The sequence below is a fragment of the Triturus cristatus genome, chromosome 1_1 (genome assembly GCF_964204655.1).
Source record: "Triturus cristatus chromosome 1_1, aTriCri1.1, whole genome shotgun sequence".
NCBI lineage: Eukaryota > Metazoa > Chordata > Amphibia > Caudata > Salamandridae > Triturus > Triturus cristatus.
This window is the reverse complement of record NC_140579.1, coordinates 44,118,953-44,131,829: the sequence shown is the minus strand read 5'-3', so window position 1 is coordinate 44,131,829 and position 12,877 is coordinate 44,118,953. Positions and strand designations below refer to the sequence as shown.

General features: G+C 43.9%; 1 protein-coding gene across 1 annotated transcript in view; it reads right to left on the bottom strand.

Moving 5' to 3' along the window:
- The window catches only part of LOC146869315 (complement C4-like), a 529,345-nt gene that overhangs the window by 234,201 nt on the left and 282,267 nt on the right, over positions 1-12,877 (bottom strand). The window contains exon 20 of the mRNA XM_085634104.1: positions 10,360-10,430. Within this exon, the coding sequence (XP_085490230.1) occupies positions 10,360-10,430 (71 nt within the window). The remainder of the gene's footprint in view (positions 1-10,359; positions 10,431-12,877) is intronic.

Sequence of the window (12,877 nt, the reverse complement as noted above, 5' to 3'; positions counted from 1 at the left end):
TGAGGGAGGTGAGGCATGAGCAAGTGGAGAGCGCCGGCCTAGATACTTTGGTCCACTGGTTTTAGTTCTACTGTGAAGAACCAGTGCGGGCTAGGGGCTAGAGATGCTGAAAACTTTGAAGGTATTGTGTGGTGGTGGCATCCCAGGCCTTAAGACAGGAGTCCCCTAGTTATAATTCTGATTGTGAGGGAGGACGTGTGGTTTAAGGACACAAGTTCGTTATGACCTAAAAAGAAGAGATGTGGGCTGGTGGCAAGAGTTCTTTGGAGGATGATGCGTAGGCTAGACTTGAGAGCTCTTTAACGTAAGGCTGATAGGGAGAGTCCAATGATTTTAGACCTGGTGTGTGCTGAGAGATGTAGTCTTGTAGAATGAACTCCTCAGGGCTTTTAGGGAAGAAGAGTGCATTGTTGGTGAAAGAACCTCAGGGTTTTGAAGAGGTATTGGCTAGTGGCAACAGCTAGCAAGACCTTGGGAGAGTAGCTAGTGAGCAAGTGGTGTGAGGGAGTAGCTAGTCAACCAATGGTTCCAATCCTTGCCATGCCATGTTATGCTATTTTTATTTGTTTAGTACGCCAATCCCCCATGAGGGTTTTTGGGTGCTTTGCAGGTGGGCAAGCAGCTGTCGTCTGCTGAGGTTAATCAAAGTGCCATATTTTCAGCTTCTTGCAGAACCCGAGAAGCAAAGAGGAAGCTTGGATGTGGTGAGGGAGGTTGTTCCATGTTTTGGCGGAGAGATATGAAAAGAAACGGGCTCCGGCTATGGATTTGCGGATACAGGGAATGCATGCCAGTGAGGCGCCTGGGAGGTATGTATTTAATTTGTATTTATTTATTTATGTATAAAGTTTTATATAGCGCGAACAAGACCCCGAAGGATATCAGAGCGCTTTACAAAAGGGTGGAAGGAAGGTCATGAACCCAATATCGACATCAAGTAAGAATACAGAACATAAATAATCGCATGATTCACAGACAAATGACACAAAGGAGAGTAATATAATAAACAGGTATATAGCGGGCTACAAAGGGGACACGCAATGCGGTAAAGAAGAGCAGCATCACATGATGGAACAATGGTTATAGGATCAATGATTTCGAGCCAGTGAACCTAGCCCAGATTAAGGTAGGAATTTTGTTTGCAAGCAGTTGTTGAGGAGATTCTGCGTACATCTGGTGGAAGAGAGTTCCATATCTTTGGGGCAGCGCCAGAGAAGGCTCGGTGACAAGTTCTCTTTTTGCTAAGGATGAGTGGTTTCAGGAGGAAAGTGTTAGCGCTTCTTGAGGCTCTCCCACCACAGGATAATTCAAGCTTTTGTGCTAGGTACCTGGGAGTTTTGAAATGCAGGGCTTTGTGCTCCAGAACGGCAATCTTTAATTGAATTCGAGCTCCATAGGGTAAACATTTGAGAGAATTTAGGACTGGGGATATGTGCTCATTTCATTTGGTACCTGTGACCAGTCTGGCCGCAGCTTTCAGTGATGCCCTTAGTGGAGCAAGGGTGTATTTGGGAAGGTCACAGAGCGTAGCACTGCCGTAGTCTAGCCTCGGCAAGACCAGTTCTTGGACCATCTGCTTGAAATCCTTTTGTGGCAGGAATTGTTTGATGTTTCTCAGGGTCCTCATCAAGTGGTTAGCTCCCTTACATACATTGCTGATATGATTTTTCATATTCAGGTGCTTGTCCAGGGTGATTCTGAGAGATTTGGCTTAGTCTATGATGAGGGGGTGCAATTGAAGGCTGTGAGGTGATTCAGCCAAAGGTCTAGCTTGGGGATGTGGTTAGAAATGTATGCGGTTATTGTGTGCAGGGCTGTTGTATAGTACTTTGTATGTGTGGGTGAGTAGTTTGATCTGGGTAATTAAGTGGATTGTGAGCTAGTGCAGTTCTCTGAGGAGTCAGGTGATGTGGTTGCAATAAGGTAGATTGAGTATGAGTCTTGCTGTGGTGTTTTGAACAGTGTGGAGCTAGTTCAGGAGCTTCTCAGTGATTCCTGTGTAGAGTGTGTTGCCGTGATAGACTCGGCTGGCATACAAGGCCTGTGTAACTGTTTTCCTAGTGTTCCCAGGTAGCCGTTTGAAGATCTTTTGTAGCATCCTAAGGATGTGGTAGCAGGAGGCGGTCACTGCGCCTATTTGGGCTGTGATGTTGAGCTTGTTGTCTAGGATGCTTCCAAGAATTCTTGCATTTGTGGAGGGTGTGGGTGAAGGTCAGAGATTAATTGGACAACAGTTATAGATCTCGGCAGAGGCTTTCCTTCCAAAGATCACTACTTCAGTTTTGTCTGTGTTTAGTTTGAGGCAGTTGTCTTTTTTTATCCTTGTGGTTACTGCAGTCATGCATGTGGCAATGTTGTTTTTGTAATAGGGGCCTTGTTAGACAGAGAGAGTAAGTTGAGTATCCTATGCTTAGGACAGTATTTTGAGGATCTGATGAGGTCTGCTATTGGAGTCATGTAAATGTTGAATAACATTGGAATAAGGGATGATCCTTGGGGCATTCCAGATATGAGGTTCTTGGCCTTCAATGTGTAGGGTTGCATGTTAACTCTTTTGTTCTTCCTATGGGAAGGAACAAGTCCAGTTGAGGGATTTTGTATATGGCTTTGATTTTGTCGCTGAATAATTCTGAGAAGTTGTCACCTAATTCTTGCGAGGGTGTGATGCAGTTAGTAGTGGCGGCTGGTGAAGTTAAGTCTTTGATGATTGTGAATATTTGTTTACCACTGCTGGAGCTTTTGCCTATGCACTCCGATAGAGCCTTCTTTTTTCTTGCCCTGAGGGAGAAATTGTGGCCAAATTGCAAGAGTTTGGACAGACTGTGGCATAATTGTGAGCGCTTCAAAGAAAATGTGTGGGGTGGTGGCGAAAGCATCTCAGGGTTTTAAAGGAAGTGGTGTGGGCAAGTAGTGTGAGTGTGTGGGCTAGAGACAGAAGTCTGTGGTTTTTTAATTGGACAGAGAGAGGAGGTGTAACCAGCAGTGAGAGCTCAATTGAGATTCTGAGGTCCATGGCTCTAGACTTGGTTTTGAAGGATAAGTTATAAGTCCATGTGTACTCACCTTTACTGTTAGGGTGGAGGCGTTGGTTAGCCTAGTGCTGACTTTCTAGCTGTGAAGAAAACTTGGAGTATAGTAGAAGTTACTCTGTACTCTAGCTATGAATGGATGGGTTACAATTCAAGCTGTGAGGTAGGTGGTGTGGAATAGCACAGGACTTGAGGCAGGAATTTATGCATTAGTTACTGCATTCATTAAGAAGTCATGGCATAGTGGTGAAACCTACAGGTTAGAGTCGAGCTCCATGGGTTCAAGACATGCAAGAAAAGAAGAGGTCAAGGTAGGTAATGACAGCCTAGAGCTAGAGTCGGGCTTTATGGGTTCTTGAACCCGCTAATCATTTGCCATGAGATGTTGAATCCACAAGCCTTATCAATGAAAAGACACAATTAGGATTTTCTGTTTTCAGTTTCTATTTTTGGTAAATTCTGGTGGTTTTTTTCAGTGTTTTCAAGTGATTTCAATACCTTAAAAACAAGCATATGCAATGCAAATAGGTCTCGCATTTGTGAGTTAGAGCTATTGACGTTGTAAATGGCAATGTTTTTAACTACATGTTTTATTTTTGGAGTGAATGTATGTAGTGTGCAAAAACCCTTGGAAACGTCCTGCACTTCGTAATAAATATATTGAAAAAGACGCAAAGTGTGGATTGTGTCAACAATTGCTTGCCACGTACCTCATGGGTGAAGTGTCGACACATGCACACCGTGGTGCTTTACTAATGCGAAACTCATTAATAAAAGTAGTGCTTACAGACTAACCAACGCGATCGGGATCGGAGCATGGAACCGAATCCCGGTTTCTCTTTCATTTTCTAGACTATTTGACTCACTCTCCTGCGTCTTGGCTAGCCCCCAAACTGGGGGAGGCAATAAAGTTAGCCAAGGGGGCAGGGGGCTTCGGGGCTACATGAAAATGTATTCATTGTCTAGTTGTTAAAAGTCGCCCGGTGCTATTAGTTAAAAGTGTGCAGATTTAATTAAGATATTACTCGCATCTATGAGAAAATCGACATCAACTAAACAAAATGCCAGAATGCGTGTCAGTTTTCACAGTGTTTTAGACAGTACTGGTTGCTTAGTTTCATTGCATTCATTTTTGTATTTACTCTTTTACACAGCATCCAAAGTAGGTTACCTAACCCCAAAGCCCTGAGTTGTTAAATGACCCATAGAAGGGAGTGTTTTACAGGTGAGCAAATGTGTCCAAATGTAATTTTGGTGGTGCCATGTTATGATCAGCCAATGAGGTACTCGATGAGCAGGTATTTAACTACACGTTCAAAACGTACGGTATTGTGGCTGTTGCATGTTTGTACACAACCACCTCTTTGAATGTGTTTATTAACACAGAGCTCCATCTACCAGTCAGTGCTCGAAGAGGGGCGACTAAAGCACAGAACAAAATGTATTCATTTATCCTGAGTGTGAAGGCACCCGGAAGGCTTAGGTACCTGCCCAGAGAGGCTAGGGATCCCAGCGCTTCTAAAGACTCCGCCGTGCTCTTCTGCACCAGCAGGGCACAGCTCAGAATCTGCCGCTTCTGCTAAGAATAGGTGAGGGGGATGAGGTTGGGGCATGCAGGAGTTGCCGTCAGATTTCCAGGTTTTTGAAAGTGATGATTCACATATGAGGCAATGGAGACTGACTTTGTCTGTTTGTGTGCACCAGTCTATTTCTCTGCCATCTTCTGGGCTCACAATCATGTATCCATTCATCTCTCTTTGTTAGAGGTGCGTGAGCCAATATATTAATTAGCAGGTAGAGACAGCCGGAGACGAGCCAAGCGTATATGAGCCAGTGGGCGTGCTGTGAAAATGATCGGCATGTTAATCATACAGTAAAAATGATGTAAATGTGCGATAATGTCTCTTCAGAATTCAAAAAAGTGCATTTCTTTAGTGCGTCACCTCAATACACAAGATTATAGCACTGAATTGCGAGGAAGTTATTAAAAGTGCTCGTTTTAAGCTTAAGTTAAAACACTGCCGCTCCTCCCGCCCGACACAATGCAATTTGTGAATTAAGAGGTGTCAGTTGCCATGCATACCCCGAATGTTGCCTAGAGTCTTATTATATTTAGAGTAACATTAAAATCTAGTTCATTAAACACGAGAAGTTTTTGTACAGCACGCATCTTGAACTTGCATATTTCGAGGTGGCAATAATAAAGATGAAAACGGAAGTGCCGGCAGGCAAGAAAACACGAATGGGAGTGAGGGGGGCGGGGGAGGGTGAGAAGTCACAGACTGAGGAAGGGGGCGGTGGGGTGAGGAGACAGGGAAGAAAATAGTGTTAGGAGTAAAGGTGCCAATAGCCGTGGAAGGATACAAATGATGAATGAGGAGGGACTAACAACCCTCAAACCAATCAGAAGGCAGCATTTAAGACAAAAGCCAATGGGCAGAGAGTGAGCGGAGCTTCCACGAAGCTTCCACCCTACAGTATATACTGCATGCCTCGCAAAGTGATGGCAGCGCATTGGCGCTGCAACGCTAGGAGAGACCTAAAAGAAAATAGTGTTAGGAGTAAAGAGGCCAATAGTCGTGGAAGGATACAAGTGGTAAATGAGGAGGGACTAACAACCCTCAAACCAATCGGAAGGCAGCATTTAAGACAAAAGTCAAGGGGCAGAGAGTGGGTGGAGCTTCCACCAAGCTTCCACACTACAGTATATACTGCATGTCTCGCAAAGCGGTGGCAGCGCATTCGCGCTGCAACGCTAGGCGAGACCTAAAAACAGTGGATATCAGTGACTACACATTTTCGCATCACTAAAAACAACAGAAACAGTGTTTTTCCAGTATTTATGGAACTTTTTGCTTTTATTATTGCTGGCTTTCTGCACTGATAGTCAATTGTATATAGACAGTGTATGTACAGCGTATATGAGATCCAAATACGTTTTTGCAAATCAAACTTATTGTAGTACACCATACAATACTTTTGCAGTGAGTCTTTGGTCATGTGTGCTCACTTTTTCCTTCCCATGTACATTTTTTTCTGTGAAAAGGCCCTCTCAACATTGGCACGTGAGATGAGCAATGCCAAAACAGCCAGTACACAATTTGCTAACTCTGGCCACTGACATTGCGTTCCATGCCAATAGTGGTGCACCTAAAGATTGCGATTCTCTTTGGAGGTTCGAAAACATTTGTGTTGAACTGGGCGCTTATCCCTCAGAGATATTGAAGCGGTAAAAATGAAGTAGCACTTTGAATCTACTGGGAAAATTCCCCTTTATGGAAGGGATCTAGAGCTTGTACAGAGTAGCACAGTGAGGTTTCATTGGCTTCAAATGCCATGGTTGGTGAAGGGACACTTCTATGCATCACTGCAAGCCTTTTCTCATACATTGTAAAATGAAAGTTCCTGAAATGCTTGTCAACATTGCTTTGCTTACCAAGTGGCAAGCACTCTAACATGGAACATGTTGCAGTGCCAAAGTCACTAATGGTGTCGCCCAGCCTACTCTGAAGGAGATGTTTCACATGTACACCGATTATGCTGAACACTTGGCAGACAAGGGTGTTTTCAGACTATAGTTGTTTTATTATGCCCACTACAGCAGTTATGTTTTCCTGCGAAAATCTAAGAATGCAGTAGAGTGTACTTTTTTTCACATCACTATCATTATGCGACCATAGATCGTCACATTTCTTGCCTTTGGCATAATTAATTGTGTAAACAGTTGCCACATGGATAATATAGCATTCACAGCCCCTTGAACTGAGAACCATCAGCTAAGTGACACAGTTGGAATGACTCTTTCTTTGATGCACAAAATGAGAAATATTTGCATTTTAGTTCCAGCGCATAACAAAACAGTGCACCAAAATGGACTAAAAAGTCAATAACATAGTTCATTATCTCTGAGATTGTGAAGATGCTTTCAGCATATCATCTAACAGCCCGGACCTCCGTGGGCTTCATCTCTCGGCCAAGCGGACTCCATCAACGCGTGGCTTCGAGCAGGCTGCGATTCAGTCGCCCCTTTAAGGCGGATTTCATCTAGGCGTTCTAAAGACGCGAATCGCTGGTTCAATGAGGAACTGAAGGCTCAAAAACTCAACGTCCGCCGGGCTGAGCGCTCTTGGCGGCCAGACTACTGCCCGATCCTTAGAAATTATTATATCACCCTTTTGGCCCTTTACAAAAACTCTATTTTGATAACTAAGAAGGCTTCTTTCTCGTCCATAATCCACACCGCCGAAAATCGGCCTAAAGAGATTTTCACCATTGTGCACGACCTCGCATACTCCGACAGGGCCACACTCAAACCCTCCCCCTCACAGCACCTCTGTGATTCCCTCAACTCTTTCTTTCTCGATAAAATAGCTGCTATTAAAGCCAACATCCCCCTCCCCTCCCCTCCCCGTCCTTTGTTAGCCCCCAGTGTCCCCCAGCTGCAGTCCGCCTCGAATCCATCCCTCTTCTTTTCCTTCCTATCTCTTCTGCCTTTGGTTAAATCCGGCTCCCCTCTAGATCCTTGCCCAGCACACATCCTCAAACAAATCTACTCTACCTGTGTTCTGCCACCCCTTACCTTTCTTAATAGCTCCCTTTCACAGGGCATTGTCATTTCTCCTCTTAAATCGGCCGTTATCCTACCCATTTTAAAAAAACCTGGTGCTGACCCCTCGGTGTCTATCAACTACTGCCCCATTTCACTCTTACCTTTTCTGGCGAAGGTACTGGAACGTCATGTAACCAGAACACTGAGCACCTTTGTGGAGATGAACAATGTATTGGCCCCCAGGCAGGCCGGGTTCCGCCCCGCTCACTCCACGGAATCCGTAGTCTTGTCGGTCCTTGACAAACTTAGAGAGGGCATGGACATCAACCATCCTCAGTCCTTGGTCCTCCTCGATCTCTCCGCCGCTTTTGACACGGTTGATCATGCCATCTTACTTTCCCGTGTCAGAGCGGTGGGAATCGAGGGCTCGGCCCTGGTCTGGCTGTACTCCTTCCTGCATGACCGCTCCCAAGCAGTGCATTTGGGTGATTATTCTGCGGATTTCCATGCAGTTCAATGCGGGGTTCCCCAGGGTTCCTCCCTCTCCCCTCTATTATTTAATTTGTATATTGCCCCTCTTATTTTCGCCCTTCAACAGCTGGAGATCTCCGTTTACAACTATGCGGATGACCTCCAGCTTATTTTCTCCCTATCTTCTTCCCCTGAGTCAATATCCAATTTCCGCTCAGTCATGACTTTCATCCAAGACTGGATGAATCACAACCACCTGAAGCTAAACCCCGACAAAACAGAGTTGGTGCTGACAGGTGGTTGCTCCAGTCCTTGGTCTTCTCTCTTCTGGCCCCCTCTTTAGGTTCCCCCCCCCATTCCATCTTCCTCTGTTAAAACTCTTGGATTCAACCTCAATGATCAACTCTCTCTTCATTCCCAAGTCAGTTCTGTCGTTTCCTCATCTTTTCTTTCCCTACGTACCATCCGTAAAGTCTCTCGGTTTTTCTCCCCCTCCACACTCAAACTCATAGTCCTGGCGATGGTTACCTCCCGCCTGGACTATGGCAATGCCCTTTACTGTGGCATGCCCGCGTACATCGTGAGACGTCTTCAGCTGGTCCAGAACCAGGCGGCCCGCCTGGTTTTCAATTTACCTAAATCACTCCATGTCACGCCCCTCCTCAAGTCTCTACACTGGCTCCCTATTCAGGAACGAGCCCAGTTTAAGCTGGGCTGCATCATCTTCAATGCCCGGTGCGGTTCAGCCCCCGCCTATATCACTTCCGAAATTCATTCCTATGTTCCTCCCAGGGAGCTATGCTCATCCACCCAACAATTGCTCGTGGGTCCCCGTTTTAGAAGAAAAAAATGGGGAGGCTCCAAACTCTCCACACTTGCTCCTGCATTTTGGAACTCCCTCCCGGCCCATTTGAGATCCTGCACCCAGTACTCACTCTTTCGCAAGGCACTCAAAACTTTACTTTTTACCCAAGCCTTCCCTTCTTAATGCCCTCAAGGTGACCCCGTTCTTCTGTTCCTCTGGAATTTTGTAGTACCTCACAGCGCCATGAAACCGCTCGGTGTACGTGCGCTTAAGAAATATTTTAAACTCAAACTCAAACAGGTGGCAAGGATCTCTTACAGGGAAGCACTTCAGCTCAGGTATCGATTGTGACAGGTCATCACACAACTTTTTCATATACGTAGCTGAATCACTGCCATACAAACAAAACTACTCCAATCTTTGTTGAACTTGGAAATAACCTTTTTGCAGCAGCATTCCAAATGACATTGTGTTCCATGTTTTCCAAAAGTCTGGTGTCATGTTTTCACCACTATTCCAGATGCTTGGTGATAGCACTCTTTTCACACATACTTGTCACTATACCTTGTATTGAATGTTTAAAGCCTGAGATGTTGGCAGTTCACCTACTATCAATACTGACTCACTAGAAACTGGGGGCTGATATATCAAGGGTTTTTACTTATTCTGTGTAGGTAAATGTGATGGCACATATTGGGGAAGATTCTAATGAAACCAGTCATTTTACTTATCAGTGAAAGAATCAAACGCAGCCAAAATGTCAAATATGATTTTGATATTTCCTGATTCTCTACAGTTTATAAAATCATTAAATAAGACCTAAAACATGCTTCTAACCCCTGCATCTTTAGACCAAAGACCACAAAACTGAGAAAGCAAAGGAAAGAAGAAATAGTATTTTTGAGACATCCCTAAACAACAAAACTCAAGCAGAATAATGTTAGCCCAGTATTTCTCGGTATTGGCTCCTTCAGGGAAAATAAAAATACTCTTTCACTCTCCTTTTCCTATCTTTGAATGGCATTTAGTTTGTGGTTCGGCAGGTGTTTTTTAGGTGTTTATATGTTAACACTTGTGAGGGCTATTTCCGTTTCGGTGGGGCTTTATCAGTTATTATAGATTTAAACCTAAAACCGGACAGCCTAGACATAATGCCCATTGCAACACTTTGAGACTTTCTAATGTAGTGGAGAGATATTGAAGTAACTAACCAACCTGCCACATTTCAACAAAACTGTGCAGAATGGGTTGTTTATGGATTACTAGTTCAGCAAACAGAAGAATTGGGCTCTGTTCCAATGGGATCCACAAAACAATCTCCCAACACATAGAATCTTGGAATGTGTCCTTCTTATTAGCCTGATATCAAAGTACTTGCTCAGAGGTCAGGCATGTTGCTCTTAAGTCTAGTAAGCTATAAAAATATGCCTTCACATCTGCTGGATTGACAGCAAAATTTGCCCCAATAGCGCTGTGAGCAGTCAGAATGACCAGCTATCACTCACCTCTTCCGTTGGATATGCTGATGGCCTGGATCTCCCACGTCGTGATGGAGTCAGGAACAAATGTATTTTCTCTGTAAGACACATAAAGCAAATGACAAAAACAAATCTGTGCATCTGAATAATATAGCCAGGTGAGGAGATGATGCTACTAGTGCTGATGCAGAGAAATATATTATAAATGCAGTACGTTCTCAATTTTAGCTTCGTTTTATTTATGAATTTAAAGCAAATTGGAGGTTAATGTAATAGGCGCGCATGCATGTATGCATTGTGCTATGGTACTGTGCTGCATTCACTCTGAATGTTAATGCTTCAGAGCATACTGGATCTAAGCCAGGTGGGAAAAGAGAGAGGACTCTGAAAGGAAAGTGAATTAATCTTTAGGTGGGACAGATGTGGGCTCTTTCAAAGTTGCGGTGTTGTGGATCCAGGAGGATCCTCAGAATCTCCCTAACATTAGGATATCCTATGGTATTGCATTTCTTAGTGGTCAAGATTAGACTGGCTTGAGAGGATTTGAACATTAGTTCACCTTGCTGAGGTTGACCCAGTCCTCAACGCAGATTGCCTTACAGGTCATACAGAGGATCTTACTTTGGATTTGTGCTTCCATCAGAAGACAGTTAAGTAGATGTGGTTGCAGTTTGTCTGTCCACATTGTTTTGGAACATCTCAAAATGTAGGGCATTGCCATGACATTGTCAATATTGGATACACAATTACCCATAGAAAAGGCGCTCAGTGTTTGCTTGAGCCTAAAATGAGTCATTTTAGGCAGAGCAAAGCTGAAAATTGCAGGACATATCACTTTGACTGATTTGCGGCACAAAGTGACTTTGTTAATAAAGGTGGCACAGATATCTGGCTAGGAACTTGAGTGGTCCTCCAAACTAGGGCCCAAAATATGAGTATTTCAGCCTTATTCGCGGATCAGTTCAGAGTATCTATTCAAGAAGTAGGCAAATCAGTGCCAGGCTTTACCACTGACACCAAAGAATACTCTCAGATTCCCCAAGGGAACGTGAATGCTAGAGTCAGGCTCTAGTTATGGTCAAGTATCTCAGGCAGGACCAAGGAGAGAAATGACAGAGCTATGCCTGTGTGCGGTACAAAGTGAATGCAGTGTGTGGGAACTCACACTTGGGAGCTGACTGTGCAAAAATGTTTACCAGAGAAATCAGCAGGCTATTTATGAAACCTCCCAGACACGGCTATTTATGAAACGCTGTGGTCATCAGTATAGAATCAATTTTGTGCGGTCACACAAATTTCATAACTTCATTCTTCAGCAAGTTGTGAAGGAAGTTACTTGAAGAAGAAAAATATTTTTTGTCAAATGACAATTCGGTGGAGTTAAAAGTGGTGGAATAAAACCAGCTAATTAATATTTGGGCATCTAGTCTGTACTCTTAGCTGCAACTAAGAGAGTAGCTGGAACTTGTATCTAATTGCTGTGCCACAGCCCTGCAGAGGTGAAACCTTTCAGCATTTCTGACATCCAGTGTTTCCTTGCCTGACCGTGGCTTCCATTTCAGTATTTTGTGCAGTAACACATTGAACCATGATCACCGTATTGGGAAGCTCACTGAATCCCTGAAGCGTTAAAGACGTTTCTGGATTCACCTGTGAATTGCAGGTCGAGTGAAGATGTAGAAAACCAATGGTTCATGAGCGGAGCTGCTGCTTTTTTCTGTGTTTGTATTCACTAACAAACAAGCATTGGCAAAGCCATTCGATCTGCCATTTTACTTTGTATGGACCAGTAATTTTAGTGTGTGTGTGGGTGAATGAGAAAACGAGTTATTGAGTGGATGAATGGATGGGCGAGTGAGGGCATGTATGAAATAATGTGCTGACTCATTCACAATATTTATCCGTTCAGGCATTCATTGGAGTAATGTCTTAAGTAAAGTAATGCATTTGTGAGTGTACATGAAATAAAGTTGAGTACATAAATTAACTGTACAGGGTGAATGAATATTGCAACGAACAAGCTGGTACAGGAAGGAAAAAGTGAATTCATATGAATGAAAGTGTGAAGCAGGTAATGAATGAGTGAGCAAACAGAAGCGGATGTGTGCACCCACTAGTGAATGCTGCACTGGGTTCAGTAATGAATGCTTCAGCGTGCAGCAGTGAAGGAGGGAGTACAGATACGAATGCATAAATGTACAGAAAATTAGGGCCAGATGTAGGTAAATGCATTTTTGCGATTCCTTAATAACAATTATTAGGGAATCGCTATTAAAGACTTGCAAAATGCCATGTAGGTACGAATCGCAATATTTTTTGCGATTCCTTAACATTCCTTAATTGCGAATCACAAATTGCGACAAATACCTTCCCATTCATTCCTATGGGCCTAATTACTCGCAAATTGCGTGCGCAATTTCAAGGGTGCAAGGGCTCCTGTTGCACCCCTGAAATGTGCATGTGTGCACATGTCGTGCACATACATGCCCTAAGGGCATGAATGTGTGCCACATGGCACTTTAAAAAAAGCACAAAAGTGTTTTTT